We start from the raw sequence: 20,548 nt of genomic DNA on the forward strand, positions 1-20,548 counted from the left end.
GTAGCTAGGATATAACATTTGGATGGGTGAGTGGTCTCTGGATCTGCAGGGATCTCAGAGGTTGGACAAAGTAACTGAGCTCCCTTTGGCTTTTCTCCTGCACAGCTTCACACTCGTCCACCTGTTAAAAGGAAATTGCAACACATCCGCATTTAAATGAATAAAATTCAAGTGTATTGCATTTACCTGCAAAACAAGGGCCCAGGAGTTGTAAAGGAGCCAGATCCTTACCCAGGCACTGCCGTCCCTTTTTTCTGAGAATCAGTTTGGGTCCTGGCAGTTGGACCCCCACCGATAAGTAAGTGATGGTATATTCTAGCGATATGGTAACATTTAAAATGCTGGGATAACCTCTTCATCAAACTCCGCAAATCAGTGTACGCTGTTAGTGATTTATAGAAGACATTTGCCTAATTGTTCATTAAAACAACTAACCACACAATCTTAAGGTTTATCACACACACTGAATTAAGAAAAGTATAAAGTTGTAGTAGCAAAGGAATAATAATTAACCATGGAACCCATAGCAAAACTGTACATAGGGCCCCACTCTGTCATGACCACCATCAGCGCCAAGTGTGTTCAGGAAATTAAACGATCATGGTTATTATGTTTTTCACTCTGCACCCTGTGTCTTTTCCTCCCTTCCTTGGCTGCTCAGGGATATGCATCTCCCCATGCACAATCCGTAGAAATGTATCTCTCAGGCAGCCCCTCAATAGATCTAAGTAAAAAAAATTCTCCTATCTCTTTAAAAATTGTGATCTCTCTGTCTCTCTTCTGGGGAAGAGGATTTTTTTTGACCTGAGTTTGTGGCTTGCCGGAACAGAAGAATAAGGCAGAAAAGTTGTAGAAATTATATTGGTAAGTATATTGTTATGCCACCAGCCACACATTAGAAGCCATTTAGAGTAAACTGGCCAACCCCCTTAAGGTTACTTTGGTAGTAATTAAAAACCGGAGCTGCGTTCATACCATTATTGCGAGTGTTCGGTGACATTGTGCATTCCTTTGAATTGCAGCAGCGCATAGTACATCCATCTGGAGCTGATTCATTACACAGGTGATGGTTGCAATGTTCATCACACTTGGACTCATAAAAGGAACTGTTGTGACGATATAACTGAAATGAGAAAAAAAATACAGTTTTATCTATTATAAGAAATTGTAGCTTTCTAATCTCTGAAACCCGCAGTGAGCTACCAAGGGATACCTTTGAAACTAGTGTGAGCAACTGTTGCAAAGTAAAGTGATATGAAGGGGTTGTTTCAGATCAGAAATAAAAAAAAAAAATTATTTTTTGCAGAAACAGTGCCACTTGTATACTTGAATGAAGTGATCTGTAATACCACTAACAGATTATGGACAAGAATGTCCCTGTTTCAAAAAGAAATTTCAATATTATCGTAAATGTTTTTATAGCGTTAACAAAATCCTTCTGCTTTGTCCTCTGAAACTTGCAGAGCGGTATAATTTATTCTTTTTTTTGTAACATGGGAGCCTATAGGTGATGTATGCCACTGTACAGCATATGTCACAGCTATACGTTTAATGTAAATGTCACAGGCTTGTCAATAGCCTTTCATTACAAATATGTTAAATGAAAACCATCATAGTCTATGGGCGACAGATACGTTAAACGAATACAGAATAGTGGCATCCGTCACCCATAGCTTTTTCCTGGTGTATATATCAAATGTAGGTAAGAAACGTGATGTCAACATAGCACATTGCACAGCTGCAACAAAAAACATGTTTAGAAAATAGAGTGTAGCAAAATGTATTGTCAGAAGACATTTTTTTTCTTTTTCTGAAAAATAGAAGTGGGTAAGAAACACAACTGTTTCCATATGCCTGTACATATCAAACGAGAAGATATCGTCACGTGTATCTTTTCATCAAATAAAATAGTACGCACAATGTAGTAGTAGTAGTAGTAGTAGTAATAGTAATAAAATATATAACTTTATTTCATAACTCTCTAAAAACAGGGGTACAATCACCACTGTGAAAAGCCCCACCGTGTGTATTAAAAACGTATTAAACAATTACTCCAAGTCCTGATTCAGTTGCGAACCCTCTATGACTGGGTGTACTACAAAGATACCAATCTGGAATCAGCGTTTAAACATTGGTGTAACAGTGGTTTAGACCCTCAAACACACCGGAGCCCACGATAACCGCACCAAAAACTCCTAATGCTCAGGTACACAACAATGCCACTGTCCCCTACGCTAAAATTCCTCACTTGAAACCAACCCTACGCGTTTCTATACTTATCATCAGGGGTCTGTAGCTTGGTCACTCTGGCCAGGGTGCCAGCGATATTACTTCAACAGCAGATATTCTGCTGTACACCACGGAAGCATGCTCGCATAGATATCAGCGGCATACTTCACTACGGGACTCTGAGTTACTATGAACACATAACTCCTCCCCCAAGCCTCAGCGGCGCACTCCGAACCAGCCAATCACACTCACCCACCAGATTCGTGACGCCTGACCATGTGACTCCCGGCTGTCATCTGACATACCCGGAAGCAACATAGACAACATCAGAACGAACGCGCAGGCGCAGTGGAGGCTGTAGGAACACCTCATTGCCGTACAGGAGCTCATTGTAATCGAGGATGGAGTATAACGATAATAATAATTTTGGATAATTAATGCGGGTCAGCTCAAAACTGCAACTGGACTACCATCGATAAAGCACCATCCCTGTAGATACATATTGTATGAATGATTGAGCAATACAATGTCTACCGCGCTTTGGAATTTTGATTCACTTCCTGAAACGAAGAACCATGCCTCTTAACATTAAATGGCATAATGTAAGCTGCTGTACAAAGACTTGGCACAACGGCCATAAAGGACATAAATCTATCTAGAAAACCCTCATGATATACAGACGATAAGGATGCATATTTATATGAAACAGGCATAATTTGTCTGCTCATTTAACCCTTCAGGCTGTACACATTCCAATCTGTAAATCCATTGGGCTTCTTTACGCAGAATAAGGTTGTCCCAATCCCCTCCACACTTAGGAGGACGTATTAGTTAAATTGCCTGAAATTTTAAACATTCTGCTCTGCCCTGATGTTTAGCATGTACATGTTTGGATATAGGAGTATCTCTCGAGTTAACAATATCACCAACATGTTCTCTAATCCGGCGCCGAAACTGCCGCACCGTTTTAACCACATAATTCAGGGGGCATGGACATGTTATTAAGTAGACCACTCCTGCTGTTTTACAATTCACGAAGTCTCGAATATCATACTCCACATTTGTAGTTACACTTTTGAATTTTTTCCCACTCTGGATAAAATCACAAGCTTTGCAACTGCCACATCTATGTGTGCCCGGTACCTGCCTGTCCAGCCAAGTTCCTTCTTGTGTAATGGGGTCAAAGCAACTCTGCATCACCCTGTCCCTAATGTTTTTACCTCTATGGAATGTTACTGAGGGCCATTGTGTGATCTGATCCGCCAAGTCTACATCAGCACTTAGGATGCGCCAGTACCTTTTTAAAATTTGCATGATTTCAGATCGAGCTACAGTTCCGGCGTACTCTCATAAACTGGCCAGTTTATGAGAGTACGCCGGAACTGTAGCTCGATGGATGATTTTGAGATACAGGCGCAGGACCTCACAAATAGATTGAAGGATAGAGGCTTCCCTAAGGGGGTAATCAGAAAGGCCTATGAGGGAGCGAGGGATGCAGATAGGCAGAGTCTTCTTGTCCCTAGACAACGAAAAGAGGAAAGAGTCACGAGACTCATAGGTACTTATGACTCCAAACAATCTGAAATCATGCAAATTTTAAAAAGGTACTGGCGCATCCTAAGTGCTGATATAGACTTGGCGGATCAGATCACACAATGGCCCTCAGTAACGTTCCGTAGAGGTAAAAACATTAGGGACAGGGTGATGCACAGTTTCTTTGACCCCATTACACAAGAAGGAACTTGGCTGGACAGGCAGGTACCGGGCACACATAGATGTGGCAGTTGCAAAGCTTGTGATTTTATCCAGAGTGGGAAAAAATTCAAAAGTGTAACTACAAATGTGGAGTATGATATTCGAGACTTCGTGAATTGTAAAACAGCAGGAGTGGTCTACTTAATAACATGTCCATGCCCCCTGAATTATGTGGGTAAAACGGTGCGGCAGTTTCGGCGCCGGATTAGAGAACATGTTGGTGATATTGTTAACTCGAGAGATACTCCTATATCCAAAATGTACATGCTAAACATCAGGGCAGAGCAGAATGTTTAAAATTTCAGGCAATTGAACTAATACGTCCTCCTAAGCGGGGAGGGGATTGGGACAACCTTATTCTGCGTAAAGAAGCCCAATGGATTTACAGATTGGAATGTGTACAGCCTGAAGGGTTAAATGAGCAGACAAATTATGCCTGTTTCATATAAATATGCATCCTTATCGTCTGTATATCATGAGGGTTTTCTAGATAGATTTATGTCCTTTATGGCCGTTGTGCCAAGTCTTTGTACAGCAGCTTACATTATGCCATTTAATGTTAAGAGGCATGGTTCTTCGTTTCAGGAAGTGAATCAAAATTCCAAAGCGTGGTAGACATTGTATTGCTCAATCATTCATACAATATGTATCTACAGGGATGGTGCTTTATCGATGGTAGTCCAGTTGCGGTTTTGAGCTGACCCGCATTAATTATCCAAACTTATTATTATCGTTATACACCATCCTCGATTACAATGAGCTCCTGTGCGGCAATGAGGTGTTCCTACAGCCTCCATTGCGCCTGCGCGTTCGTTCTGATGTTGTCTATGTTGCTTCCAGGTATGTCAGATGACAGCCGGGAGTCACATGGTCAGGCGTCACGAATCTGGTGGGTGAGTGTGATTGGCTGGTTCGGAGTGCGCCGCCGAGGCTTGGGGGAGGAGTTATGTGTTCATAGTAACTCCCGTAGAGTCCCGTAGAGTCCCGTAGTGAAGTATGCCGCTGATATCTATGCGAGCATGCTTCCGTGGTGTACAGCAGAATATCTGCTGTTGAAGTAATATCGCTGGCATCCTGGCCAGAGTGACCAAGCTACAGACCCCTGATGATAAGTATAGAAACGCGTAGGGTTGGTTTCAAGTGAGGAATTTTAGCGTAGGGGACAGTGGCATTGTTGTGTACCTGAGCATTAGGAGTTTTTGGTGCGGTTATCGCGGGCTCCGGTGTGTTTGAGGGTCTAAACCACTGTTACACCAATGTTTAAACGCTGATTCCAGATTGGTATCTTTGTAGTACACCCAGTCATAGAGGGTTCGCAACTGAATCAGGACTTGGAGTAATTGTTTAATACGTTTTTAATACACACGGTGGGGCTTTTCACAGTGGTGATTGTACCCCTGTTTTTAGAGAGTTATGAAATAAAGTTATATATTTTACTCATATATCACTTCAGTGAATTTACAATTTTTTCATATTTTGTGGGAGCGCAAATCATATGTATCGTTCAATACAGTGAATTAGTAATAGTAGTAGTAGTAGTAGTAGTAGTAGTATGTGTATGTACGGTTTTGAATTAGGGTATCTGTAAACATTACAGAAAAGGAAAGCTAGCTATGATAGATGCCTGATGGAACTAAGCCGAAGTCAATTGTGTAGTGTGTCCTCAACATCAATGAGTCCTCTTAGCACAAAATGATGTCCTACTACACTTACTGACATTTCAGTCATCTTGATTCATGTGGCGCACAACGTTTGCTTACTTCAAGAGTGTGTTTAGAAGGTGCCAAATGCATCTAATAGCATTTCTATATTATGGCATCTTATGGATGCCTTTATTTAAAGTGAAACATTTTCATAGTTAGTAAAATGGAGGCACCAATTAAATATACCAGGAACATTCATTCTGTCAAACTGGTCCCTCAAGTGCAAATTTTTGAGGTGCTCTGTACACTATACTGTAGGTCTCTAATACCACAGGAAATAACAAAATGGCTTCATGTTACTGGGCTGTACAGCAGACGTTGGCAAAACAACACCCACTTCTCTGACATCACTTCCTACTCTGCAGCCAGGGGCGTAGCTAGGGGTGGCAGGCGGGGCATGTGCCCCGGGCGCAAGGGAAGGGGGGGGGCGCCGAAGAGCAGCTGATCGCTGTTGACAGGCGCCCCGTATGTTGGACACCTGCAGCAGCTTAGGAGAGCAAGGAAATTAGGGCGTTCTGACTGGGGTCTGTGACGGCCAGGGAGTGGACCAGTCCAGTCACCTGACTTGTCACCTGACCTCACATCAGTGACATGAGGTCAGATGACTCAGGTCAGGGGACAGGTCCACTCCCGTGCTGCAGCCTTCCAGCTCTTAAGTTACACATGCCGAGAAGCAGAGAGGAAGCTCCGCCCACAGCCGGTCCTGACCTGTCAGCAAGGAGACATGGTGAGTGTCTTGTGTGTATATGTGTGTGTAGTGTGAATACAGTGTGTGTCTCTGTATGAGTATGTTACAGTGTGTGTGTGTGTGTGTGTGTGTGTGTGTGTGTGTGTGTGTGTGTGTGTGTGTGTGTGTTTGTGTCTCTGCATGTGTTTGTCTCTTATATCTACTACATTATCAGTACTCAGAGAGTTATCACTGTGCTATCTGTAGTGTTACATAGGACTGCAGGTAACATCTACTACATTATCTGTACTGTGTAGCAGAGCTGAGATTGTAATTTAGCACAATGTGTTATCTGTGCTGTTACATAGGACTGCAGGGGACACAACTACATTATCAGTACTCAGAGAGTTATCACTATGTGTTATCTGTGGTGTTACATAGGACTGCAGGTAACATCTACTACATTATCTGTACTCAGAGAGTTATCACTGCGTTATCTGTGGTGTTACATAGGACTGCAGGGGACACAACTACATTATCAGTACTCAGAGAGTTATCACTATGTGTTATCTGTGGTGTTACATAGGACTGCAGGCAACAGCTACTACATTATCTGTAATCAGAGAGTTATCACTATGTGTTATCTGTGGTGTTACATAGGACTGCAGGTAACATCTACTACATTATCTGTACCCAGAGAGTTATCATTGTGTTATCTGTGGTGTTACATAGGACTGCAGGTAACATCTACTACATTATCTGTACCCAGAGAGTTATCATTGTGTTATCTGTGGTGTTACATAGGACCGCAGGTAACATCTACTACATTATCTGTACTCAGAGTTATCACTGTGTTATCTGTGGTGTTACATAGGACTGCAGGTAATACTACTATATTATCTGTACTCAGAGTTATCACTGTGTGTTATCTGTGGTGTTACATAGGACTGCAGGTAAAACTACTACATTATCTGTGCTGTGTACATATGTGCCTGTGTGCGTATATATTGGTCTGTTTGTGAATGTGTCTTTTTGCTTGTATATATGTGTCTTTTATGTATTTGTATATGTTCCTGTCTGTGTATTTATCTGCCGGTGTGTGTGTATATGTGTCTGTACGTCTATATATTTACCTGTATGTATGTATTCCAGAACGTGTGTTTGTATATTTTCCTGTATGTCTAAATATCTGTGTCTTTACGTATGTACAGTATATATGTTCCAGCGTGTCTATATATGTGGTTAATTTTTGGTTTGTGTAGGGGGCGGCAATAGAGAGTCCCGCACAAGGCGCCATCCAACCTAAGGCTGGCCCTGGCGGTCACCAACCCTAGTCAGAAGCATGACCTCCTCGGCTCCTCCGGTAAGTCACACCAGGCAGAGCGGAGAGTGGTAGCGGTAGGCTACCGCTCACCGGTCTGTTCACAGTGTGGCGCTAAGTACAAGGGGTGGGAGTGTGGCGCTATTTAAAACGGGGGAATGTGGCGCTATTTACAAGGGGGGGGGGAGTGTGGCGCTATCTACTAGGGGGGAAGCGGGCTGTGTTTGGCACTATGTACAAGGGGTGGGGGGGGGGGGAGTGTGCCGCTATCTACAGGGGGCTGTGTGTGGCCTCTTTAATTTATTTTCTGTTAATTTATTTTTATGTTAATTACATTATAGAACTATATCACTTGTAAAATGTAGAAATGCTTTTATACTCGCGTTACATTAAAAAATTGTGAAAAAAAAATTACACCTCATTGATTGGTAGGGAAAGAAAACATGGCGAGGGGGAAGGAGATGTCGGGAAATAAGTTGTGGGGGGGGGGTGCCAATCTGAATCTTTGCCCCGGGTGCAGGAGAACCTAGCTACGCCTCTGCTGCAGCTATTTGCCGAAACTGCATCTCACAGACTTCCTGCTTGCCAACGCTCTGCATGCACCCTGTACATAATACTGGTAATACTCACGTTCTCTGCTCAATTTTATCTGCCTCCTCCGGCATTTGGACCAGAAATATAAAAATGACCTGAAATCAAGCAGTGATTACAATATTATGTGCAGTATAAATGCAGGGGGCGGATAGACCAGGAATTCTGTAAGTGAAGCTTCAGAGAAGGAAGTAATGTTAGAGAGTGCGGGGGGGGGGGGGGGGAGTCTTTTTTACAACCTCTCCTGTACAGATAAATAACATGCCGCCATTTTATTATAGGCTATATTGTGTCGTACATCTCGGAAACCTGCATTTGAGAGACCAGAGTGTAGTTTTTAATGGTCCTGGTATGTTTAATGACCCTAATAGGTTCTTGACTTATTATGAAACTTTGCCCGAAGTTCCCCTTTGTGCTAGTACCACCATTTAAAGAGGCTCTGTCACCACATTATAAGTGGCCTATATTGTACATGATATGATCGGCGCTGCAATGTAGATTACAGCAGTGTTTTTTATTTAGAAAAACGATCATTTTTGACGGAGTTATGACCTATATTAGCTTTATGCTAATGAGTTTCTCAATGGACAACTGGGCGTGTTTTACTTTTTGGCCAAGTGGGCGTTGTACAGAGGATGGAGAGAAGTGTATCACACTGATTGGTCAGCGTCATACACTCCTCTCCATTCATTTACACTGCACATAGCGATATAGCTGTATCGTTATGTGCAGCCACATACACACTCTATAACATTACTGCAGTGTCCTGACAATGAATATACATTACCTCCAGCCAGGACGTGATATGTATTCAGAATCCTGACCACTTCTCTGCACTTCTCTGTGATTTACAGCACAGCACAGCGAGATCTCGCTGTAAATGACAGTTTACAGCGTAATCTCGCGAGACTACGCCTGCTATGCTGTAAATCACAGAGAAGTGCAGAGAAGTGGTCAGGATTCTGAATACACATCTCGTCCTGGCTGGAGGTAATGTCTATTCATTGTCAGGACACTGCAGTAATGTTAGTATTTGTGTATGTGGCTGCAGTTAGCAATATAGCTATATCGCTATGTGCAGAGTAAATGAATGGAGAGAAGTGTATGACGCTGATTGGTCAGCGTCATACACTTTTCTCCACAACGCCCACTTGCCACTTGGTCAAAAAGTAAAACACGCCCAGTTGTCCATTGATAAACTCATTAGCATAAAGCTAATATAGGTCATAACTCTGTCAAAAATGATAGTTTTTCTAAAAAATACTGCTGTAATCTACATTACAGCGCCGATCACATCATGTACAATATAGGCCACTTATAATGTGGTGACAGAGCCTCTTTAAGTTACAGTATGTGACCATTTTTCTTATCTAGGTTTTGGAAAAAGAATCCTCTTACCGCACAGTAAGTAGTGCATGTGCCATTGGCAGAATTTTCAGGTAGTGATTCATTCGCGTAACAGTGCTCTCCCATGCAGTTAAAAAGGTGACACTTTGCTTCCTGTGGCAACATTGATAAATAAGATTTGTTAGTAAATTATTTGTCAACAGAGCAAATTTGGCATAAATTGGCAGTAGGCATATTTATGAAATTTATTATTTTTCTGCATGATAAAATAAACATTTTTTAATATGTGGCCTTTTTCTAAATGATATAGTCATTTTTTATTAAGTACATTACAAATTCAAGAATCTCAACCAGAGTGTGAAGATTAGAGCAGAGTACATACATTCTCTCCATTATAATCAGTGTCAGGAATTGTTTGATCTGGAAATTGGTGTGTGTACCAGCCCCTACACACCCAAAACTAGTACCATTGTTATGTGTGGTAGACATGCCATTTAATGATGTAACTGAAATATATATTTAAAAGGGTTGTCCAGCAATAATTGAAAATATAGTATTTCTTGAAATCAATTGATGACTGTGTAATACATAGTCAAGTCAAGTGAATAGATGAAGGGGTCCCAAGCAGAGGACCCCTTGTGGTGATATTTATATGCTCTTGTAGGGCATACAGATAGGTGTTGACCTGAGCAGTTTTTTTTGTTTTTTTTTTGCCATAGCCAGAAGGGCATCCAAAAGGAATGGGTAATACAAAAAGAAAAAAACGTATGCTTCTCCTTCCTGCTGGTTCCACTTCTGGCTTTGCCTCAAAAAAATGCATCAAAACCGCAGTGTCATTTTCCAAAAAACGCTGTGTGTGAATGCATCCTTAAGAGTTCATATAGAAAAGTGTCATTTAGCGCTACTTTTTATCCTGGTGCATTCACAAATACACATTTCTGTGACAGAACTGCACTTGGCAGTAGGCAAAAAAGAACATGTTCAGTACAACTGCTATATGCCTAGGATGTCCTCCTGACAATGGTAGATAAAAGACAAGACAAAACTGCTATACCTTTCGTTAACTGATGGTGTTGAGTTCCCTAGTGAATGTGTGTTAACAAGTGTAACTTTTAGGCTAAAAGCTACACTGGTTAACAAATGTGCACTAGAAAATACAACGCAATCCTAATTGTGTGCTTTACAATGTTAATAATATATTAAGACAGAAGAGTGACAGGACTGACTAACAAATTTCTATCATGAGCTAAATGTAAGAAGACCCTACACAAATAATAGTGGGCCTATTGTATTTTAGTGCCTGTTCACATAGCGCTCCCGGCGTACACATCGAACCCATTCATCCTCCGTATGACCTGCCAGGCTGGTATGTATCTGCATAAATTTTTTTTTCTGCTGTATAGAGTAGCATAGTAGACTACACAATTCTATATAGATGAATAAAGTAAAAAATAGTATACTGCGCAGTATGTATTTTTTTTTACAATTGGAGTTCATGAGCGACGTATCCCACTGTATGCCTATACAGTGGGATAAGTTGCAGCCTCCTGTTGGAGGAATCTCTTGGAAGATCCTCCCGATGTATAGATTCAAAGTATGGCTGTTAGGCCCTATTCACATGTTCCGGAATTCAAGCTTAAAAAATAGGCCTTAAATTTCTGTGGTGGATCTGAACATAGCCTATCATGTAAACAACAGCTTAACAATAGCAAAACCGTTAAAATAGGTTGACTAGGCTTCTGTTACTAATGTTTTATCTTTGAATAATGAAACGTTGTAATCTGTCTAATACTTTGCATTTCAGTTCCTCACTATTTCCTCAGTTTTCTGTCAGTGAATAGATGCATTGTTATCTACATTCAGAGGCTAAAAAGAAATACTTACCTAGTGTAGCTGAAAGGCTATTAACCTGTAGTTTAGGATAGAAGAGAGATTTGTGCTACTGTTGTGTTATCCCTTAAAGAGGCTCTGTCACCAGATTATAAGTGCCCTATCTTCTACATAATCTGATTGGCGCTGTAATGTAGATAACAGCAGTGGTTTTTATTTTGAAAAACAATTATTTTTGAACAAGTTATGAGCAATTTTAGATTTATACTAATTTGTTTCTTAATAGACAACTGGGGGTGTTTTTACTTTGTACCAACTGTGCGTTGTACAGAGGAGTGTATGACGCTGACCAATCAGTGACTAATCAGTGTCATACACTTCTCATTATTCCAGCCCAGCTTCTTTCACTGCACAATCACACTGGGCTGGAAGAATGAGACGTGTATGATGCTGATTGGTCACTGATTGGTCCATGTAATACACTCCTCTGTACAACGCCCAGTTGGTAAAAAGTAAAAAAAAACACCCAGCTGTATAAGAAACTAATTAGCATAAATCTAAAATTGTTTATAACTTGCTCAAAAATGATAGTTTTTCAAAATATATTTTCACTTATAATATGGTGACAGAGCCTCTTTAAAGGATTTTTTTTAACCAAATTGCAGCTGTGTGAAAGTAGCACTAGGTCAGGTCAGTGACTACACAGCTATTTGGAATTGTGTTATCAAGTGACAATCCCTAGTAACCATTGACCTCCTAGAGAAATCCCTGCATTGCCCTTTGTTTCCAGACAACATGTTTCTTTTAACATAGTGATCAAGACACTCACATGCCCTTGTGTTTGTGTAGCCTGAGCTGTATCTCCTGGCCAATCAGTATTTGCCATTGGTGAACTACCTATAAAACAATGAAGATACAGGTGAAATAAATCTGAACTGTACTGTTACCATGTGTAGAAGCCAAAAGTACTTGTAATAGCCGATTCTCACATAGTTTGTGCGACATATGCAATGTATTAAATACATTGCATTTAATTGAATCCTGCAACCATTTTTAATTTGTTTATTTAGTGCCAAAATATTCCACAGAGCTGTACAGAGATTGTTTCCATTCATATTAGTCCCTGTCCACAATGGGGCTTGCAATTTACACTCCTCAACATTGAAATTGCAACACAAAGAAGTAAATGTTTTGGAATTGTGGAAATCACAGGATCTATAGACATGTTAATGATATGCAAATAAAAAAACAAATAGAAGCAAAATAGTCCAAACATCCTGATTTATTCAGTATGGAGTATGAGCGCACAGGGATACATGCACTTACACATCTTGGAATGCTATCAATGAGGTTATTAATGGTTGACTGAGGAATATTATGCTACACTGAATGCACTTGGACACATCAAGATTGGCTGCTGGGAGCTCCCTTTGCAATTGCCGATCAATGATGTCCCAGATGTGCTCGATAGGAGACAAGTCCAGAGACTCTGCAGGCCATGGTAGAACGTTTAGGCCACGCAGGCTGCTCACAGTAGCACAAGCAACATGCGGCCTGGCATTGTCCTGTTGAAAATCGACTTCTGGGACACTTTGGAGAAATGGCCCTATTACTGGTTCCACGACAAAATCAATGTAAGGCCGAGCTGTTAGTGTACCTGAAATGAAGACTAGAGGGGGCCGGCTACCATGCATTATGCCACTCCACACCATAATCCCGGAAGTAGGATCGGTGTGACGTCCCTTGTGAAGGCCTCTTTATGGCATTGCCCATGTGGTCTCCAGACCAATCTCCGGCTATCATTGCATCTGAGACATAAGCGGGTCTTATCACTGACGAGGATAGACGTCTTTTCCAGCCTCCATTGCCGTCTTGCTGTGCACCATGATAGCCTTTGAGAGCGGTGGCGTGTAGTCAATGGAACACCTGTAGCTCGACCTCTGGCTTGTAGACCAATATCGTGAAAACGCCTTCTGATGGTATGTGTCAACACTGGTTGCCGCCCTAGGCTTGGGATGTGATGTCCAATTTCCCTTTCAGTACAGAATGGATCACTACGTGCCATTTTTCCAATTGGAAGATCAATTCGTGCAAAGGCTCGCCTTCGCGTACCTCTTGCTGTCATTCTTGCTCGTTGCTGTTCTCCCAACCTCGGGACATGCACTGTTGAACAATGCTGACATCCCGACCTAGGCGTGTAGCGATCTGCCCGAGTGATAAACCAAGGTCTCTCAGTTCAAGGATTCTGTCGCTCTCAGCTTGCGACAAGCGGCGATAATTGGCAGGTCGACTAACAGGAGGCATCGGACAATCATCCCACAACACTTGATCTGATTTTTGAGGTTTCATGTGGCTAAAAAACGTTGCTTTCAATCTGGCCCTTATGCCCCTCCCACATGCCACAGATTGGAGCTAGCTGTTTGAAAATGCCCTTCTTGGTGTTGCAATTTGAATGTTGAGGAGTGTGTGTGTGTATATATATATATATATATATATATATATATACACACACACATAAATGTATGTAAACATACCAGTGGGAGAGATTTATCAAAACAGGTACAAACGAAGGTATAGTGGTTGCCCATAAGATTACACCTTTTATTCCTCGGAGGGCTTTGGAAAAACGAAAGCATTTATTTATCTATCTTTCTATCCTATGTTTATCTATCTATCTATCTATCTATCTATCTATCTATCTATCTATCTATCTATCTATCTATCTATCTATCTATCTATCTATGGATCCGGACGGTTTGCCTCGGTTTTCCCGAACCGTTTGTTAAAATTACAGCCTGTTCGCAGAACCGGGATGTAACCGGAACCCGGAACCGGAAGTACGGAGACACTTTAGGCCACGCAGGCTGCTCACAGTAGTATGAGCATGCGGCCTGTCGTCCTGTTAAAAAATGGCTTCTGGGACACTTTGGAGAAATGACTGTACCACTGGTTCCACGACCAAATCAATGTAACACTGAGCTGTAAGTGTACCTGAAAAGTAGAGTAGAGGGTTTTGGCTACCGCACACAATGCCTCCTCACACCATAATCCCAGGATTAGGACCGATGTGACATTCCCTAGTGAAGGCCTCTTCATGACGTTGCCCACGTGTTCTCCAGACCAATCTCCAACTATCATTGTGTCCGAGACAAAAAGCGTGATTCATCGCTGAAGAGGATAGACCTCCATTCCAGCCTCCATTGCCGTCTTGCTGTGCACCATGATAGCCTTTGAGATCGATGGTGTGTGCTCAATGGAACTGGACATCTGGCTCGTGGCCCAATTTTGTGCAAACGCCTTCTGATGGTTTGTGTCGATACTGGTTGCTGCCCTAGGCTTGGGATGTGATGTCCAATTTCATTTGCAGTACAGAATGCATCCCTATGCACCATTCTTCCAATCAGATGATCCATCCGTGCAGAGGTCCACCTCCACCTCTTGTTGTCATTCCCATTTGTTGTTGTTTTTCCAACCTCCGGGACACGCAACGTTACACAGTGCTGACATCTCGGCCTAGGCGCATAGCGATCTGCCAGAGTGATAAACCAAGGTCTCTCAGTTCAAGGATTCTGTCTCTCTCAGTTTGCAAAAAGTGACAATTGTAACGCCGGAGGCGGACCCCACATCTGACAGCGGTCCCTGCCACTGGGTCTCACAACTTTCTCAGCAGCCTCTACCTCCACGAGTCCTCAGTGGCTTACGGATTCCTTGTGCGCACCCTGCTGCTTCCCAGGACTACTTAATGTTGTTGTACTAATACAGTGTTAGCCTGCAAAAGTTCTGAATCTTGTGTCAGTTACCAGTTGGTATCCTGTGTCTGTGACCAGTCGGTATCCTTGTTGCAATTTCAATGTTGAGGAGTGTAATTTTCTCAATTCAGACACAAGCACTATGGTCATTTTTATATTATAAGATGCCAATTAACCTGTTTGTTTTCAAGTATGGGAGAAAACCAACTACCTGGAGGAAACCTACACAAACATGGGGAGAACATACAAACTCCATGCCACCACACAGCTACCATGTATTGTAGTTGTACCTGTGGGACCTGTAGAGCTTTCTTCAATCGTAACCTGAGCTACAGATACTGTAATCCCAATCCACAGGAGGAGGCAAACTGGAAAACAGATGAAAACATAATTTGGTGATATATATCCAATATAGGAAAAAATTGAAAACTTTCCTCTAATTAGTGCTAAACTCAATTTAGCTTTGGTAACAGAAGAAAAATCATGTAACTCAAAATCCATATAAGTAAAGTATTTACAAAGATGCTCACATTTCATGTATGAAATATTGTAAAATGTCTTCTGTACTGGTTATTAATAGTCATCAGTATCATTATAGTTTGACTTGTAGCAGATGCTTGTGATCACTAGGAAGGCTTCTTGACAAGTAAAGGGGGGGGGGGTGGATCTGGCAGTAAGAGTTTAATTTCCCTGCAGCGCCAACACAGGGGAATTTAAGCATTACACAGTGCCTATTCAAATCAATGGGTTGTCTGCGTAATACAGGACACGTCCTCCAGAGCAAGATATGCTCCTTATAAGGGCCATCTTACATGGGTCAATGATTGGGCAAACAATTGTTCATAAGAATGCTCATTCCCGATCATCTATAAAGACCTGAAAGTTGGCGTGTACAGTAAGTAGACTAGACAGTTACAGTATATCAGTGTAAAGCTAACACAATTGATGCACATCTAATACTCTTTAGAAATATCCTTATGAGGAAAATGAAGCAGCTGACTGAGGCATATAGGAAATTCATTAAGCTAGTGCTGATCTTTTTTAGGTAAATTCCTATATTAGAAAGTTCTAGCTTGTATTAAGCAAATTATGAGGGGCATGCAATTTCAGTTGACACATGTCAGTGGAACTAAGCTGACTATTCCAGGAGAATAAGATTTCAGTAAAGTTGCACAAGATAGTACAAAGAATGATGAAACCAAATTTCACGTAATATGTCTCCCTGGAATAATTTACCACATGCATTACTATATCCCAGGAGATCTTTCAGTTATGTTCCTTGACTTAATGTTCACACACAGTCAAGTCTGTAGGGGATATTACTGAAACTGCCAGGTCACTTTTTTTCCCGTAATAATTTTCATTGTATATAGAAAACATAATCCTTGTATTAAATTTCAGTTTCATATCGTAGTAAAGGCCTGAGAAAACCAATTAATTTTTATAGCAGATTTTTCTGAAAATAAAAAGCCACGTGAGTGGCTTTTTAGATGGCCATATGTGTTTATTTGGCCATATGTGTTAATTTGCGGGCACAGGCTCAATAAAATGTACATAGTACAAAATGTAAAATCATCAAATTTAAAACTACTAACAGTTTAAAACCGGCAACTTCATTTAAGCAGTCTTTCAAAGGGGGTTGTCTAGTGAAGACATTTGCCCTATTAAGGCATATGGACTTCCCTTTTATCGGGACTACCTTCTAAGAGCAAGAGCGGACAGTGGCTCTGCAAGACTCGCGCCATTCATGTATTACATGTATGGCCATTACCGCCAAGTAACACTTTTCCCCTGCAGCTGTGGCTGCATGTCATCTGTTTGCTGTGGAGTGTCGGGCAGCCGGATCCATAACGATCAGCTGATTGCCACTACGGCTCCAATTTGCAAAAAGTTGCCTGTCCTGAGACAACCCCTTTAATTTCCAAATCTACAATATTACACTGTTACACTAGCGCTTGGAAGTTAATAATTCTCCTTTCGGAGATAAAGCTTGTAGGAAATCTTTAGGACAATGCTCCCTCTAAAAAATTATTATTCATTCCCCCAGAAGTAGGAAAACGGTCTCTCTAATACCAAAACCATACCTACTAACCGTTCCAGATTCAATAGGGCAGTCCTGGATTCCGGGTGCTGGCCTCGGCGGCTGGTGGTGGTATGTCGCGGATTCAGCTGTATCTGCGTCCTCTGGACATCCACAGTTAAATCCGTACAAAAGTCCAAAGGAATAAATCCAAGGAAAAGACAGCACTCCAAAGTAGTAAACAAAAAAAGATGTTTATTCACCTGGAGTGCTGCCTTTTTCCTTGGATTTATTCCTTTGGACTTTTGTACGAGTTTGATTGATGGGGTTATTGGTCTAGATCCCCTAAGGCTCCTATTTCTTTGGCTAGATTTCACAGTTACATCCAATACTGAAGCAGGGAACATTATAATGCTAAGGGAGCATTATACTGTATGGTGGCAGTTAAGGGGAATTTATATAGTGTGGGGATAGCTATGGGAGCATTATACTGTGTGGGGACAGCTATGAGGGCATTATAGTATACGGGAGCATTATACTATATTGGGCAGCTATGGGGCATTATACTGTATGGGGGCATCTATGTGGGCATTATACTGTATGGGTGCATCTGTGAGGATATTATAATTTTTGGGTGCATCTGTGAGGGCATTATACTGTATGGGGGCATCTGTGAGCGCATTATACTGTTTAGGGGCAGCTAAGGGGCCATTATACTGTGTGGGGGCAGCTATAGGGCATTAAACTATGTGTGGGACAGCTATAGTGGCATTATACTGTGTGGGGACAGCTATGGGGGCATTATACTGTGTGAGAGTCAGCTCAGGGGCATTATACTGTATGGTGAGCACTATGGGAGCATAATACTGTGGGGAGGCACTATGCGAGCATGATACTGTGTTGGGGCACTATGGGGCATTATACGGTGTGGGGGCAGCTATGGGGTGATTATATTGTGTGGGTGTTCTATGGGGGCACTATAGGAGTATGATATTGTGCGGACTAAACTGTGTGTGTGTGTATAGGTGGAGATTGGGCGGTGTTAGAGGTATGGCTTAACATTGAAAAATCTTATTTGTAATGCTTGAAATTTGGGAGTTATGCCAAAACTCATTTAAATATGAGTTACAATCTATCATCTCTAATTTCATTGCGCTAATGTCACCTCTGTGTATCTAAAAAAAAAATAAAAAAAAATAGCGGTACAATGGAATAGGTAGAATGTATTTACAGTATAAAGTTTGATACGGACCTATGAAGTCGATTTTAAACAGTGGCACACAGAGGTGTTTTTTTATCATGGATATTCATGGATGTTTCATCACTTTTCCATATGACTAAGATATTCTTCTCTGAAAACATTGCTTCTAGGGGAGAATATGGTGGCTGACAAAGGCACCATACTGCTGCATACGGAGTTACCATGACATGCTGTAATCATGAACACTAAAATACTTGCAGCATGGAAAGGGACTCAATATATAGTGCGTGCGTGTGTGTAAAGAACCCATTTAAGGATTATTATGTAAGAAAAGCTAAGAGCAGCATTGTGATTCAGTGTTGCATCGTACCTGAAAGTACATTGGTTCACTATCCAATTCATTATGCCCACATGGACTTAAATCTAATACAATTACAACCTATAAATGGGCCCTCTGGTTCACTATATACAGAAATAGCAAATGGTGATATATTTACTGAGCAAAGTGGAAAACATAGCCGGTCTTGACCCTGTAGACAGTGGCTGTCCTGAACTCCTGGCTGATACAATGTATGTGGGTGCATAAACGTGAACAAACCAGCTGTGTAGCCATAATGCTTATTGACATAACAAACTATTTAGAAGCAACAGGTACATAATTATGTAAAGATTATATTATTTATACTTGTAATAAATACAATGTAGAAGTTTACCTTGCAGCAGACGGATCTGGTTCCTTATCCGTTCCATTGTTGTAGAAGGGGACTGTAGCAAAAAAAAAAAAAAAACAACCCTCATATATATATATTTTATATATATATATATATATATATATATATATATATATATATATATATATATATATATATCTATCACAAAACATGAAGTATATTTATTAAAGCAGACTAAGGATCGTATATTCTATACAAAATAACTGCAATAAAATTTGAATGCACGTATGTTTAACCAGTAATACCATTATTGTTATTATTATTAAGAATAATGTTAGTAAATGTAGGAGCCCTGTTCTAATATTCTTAGCTTCTTCTGTTCTTATGGTATAAAATGTAATATTTTCACAAAATGTAATGTAACCCATTAGGGGTATATGCGGAGATATATAATGGATGGCCTATCCTTAAGATAGACCACCAATATCAAACTGGTGGGGCTCTTACTCTTGGCACTCCTGACGATTAGCTGTTCAAAGGGGCAGTGGCACTCATGCAAGTGCTGATTCCCAATACATTTCTTTTACTGCTCTATACTGTCAAACACCGATTGTAGCGGCGGCGGTTCACAGTGTTACAGCCTTCTCCTATTTAAGTAAAATGGGAGAAGATTGTAATACTGTGAACTGTCGCTACAAGTGTGTAGGCGTTTTACAGTATTGAGCAGTGAAAGGAATGATGGGTAAGTAGCACTTGCATGAGCACCTTGGCCTTTTCAAACAGCTGATCGGCGAGGGATGCCAAGAGTTGGACCCTCACCAATCAGATATTGATGGTTTGTCCTGAGGATAGGCCATACATTTTGTCCCTTAGGATAACTTATTTAAGTAACTAGTTTTGCAATAAATGGTTATGTGGCACTGCTGAAGTAAGACATGGGTAAAGTAAATACTGATAGTAGCAGAAAATAGGACAAGTACATCCTGACAGGATCATAGTGGAACTTTATAGTTTCCATTGAAAAAAACTTATATGGCAGAGAGATTAAAATTTACTAACCCTTTATATCATCCCCCTTTAAAAAATACAATCATGCAATGGGAAAGCAACATTAAGGAGGAGAGTCTGAGCTTCACAGAAGAATTGGGTAAGAGCTAGCGTTACTGCAATGATTGGCGGGGGGAATTTATTGGCGTGGGTATTTTATGTGTATTTATTATTATTTTTTTTTACTACTATGGTCTGTCCCTCAAAGGTCATAAAAGACCTTTGGGAGACTTTTTTTTTCTGCTTTTACACCATGTTTTTCCACTGTAACTGGGGCTGTACAGTCACTAGTAGGGTTGTGCTGGGTCTAGTAAAACCCAGCAGAAGCCTGCTACTAACGGCACCCGGCGATCATTTGACCAGTAACATGATCACCGGGACCAATAGAGGCAGTGGTTCTGCCGCTGCCTCTATTCA

General features: G+C 41.1%; 1 protein-coding gene across 1 annotated transcript in view; it reads right to left on the reverse strand.

The window, feature by feature from the left end:
- The window catches only part of LOC142741808 (uncharacterized), an 83,946-nt gene that overhangs the window by 18,370 nt on the left and 45,028 nt on the right, over positions 1–20,548 (reverse strand). The window contains exons 3-7 of the mRNA XM_075851140.1: positions 19,127–19,178; positions 15,483–15,560; positions 12,273–12,340; positions 9,665–9,766; positions 976–1,123 (exon numbers count right to left, since the gene is read on the reverse strand). Coding sequence (XP_075707255.1) covers positions 976–1,123; positions 9,665–9,766; positions 12,273–12,340; positions 15,483–15,560; positions 19,127–19,163 — 433 coding nt within the window. The 5' untranslated portion in view covers positions 19,164–19,178. The remainder of the gene's footprint in view (positions 1–975; positions 1,124–9,664; positions 9,767–12,272; positions 12,341–15,482; positions 15,561–19,126; positions 19,179–20,548) is intronic.

This window comes from Rhinoderma darwinii, chromosome 2, assembly GCF_050947455.1.
Source record: "Rhinoderma darwinii isolate aRhiDar2 chromosome 2, aRhiDar2.hap1, whole genome shotgun sequence".
Taxonomy (NCBI): Eukaryota; Metazoa; Chordata; class Amphibia; order Anura; family Rhinodermatidae; genus Rhinoderma; species Rhinoderma darwinii.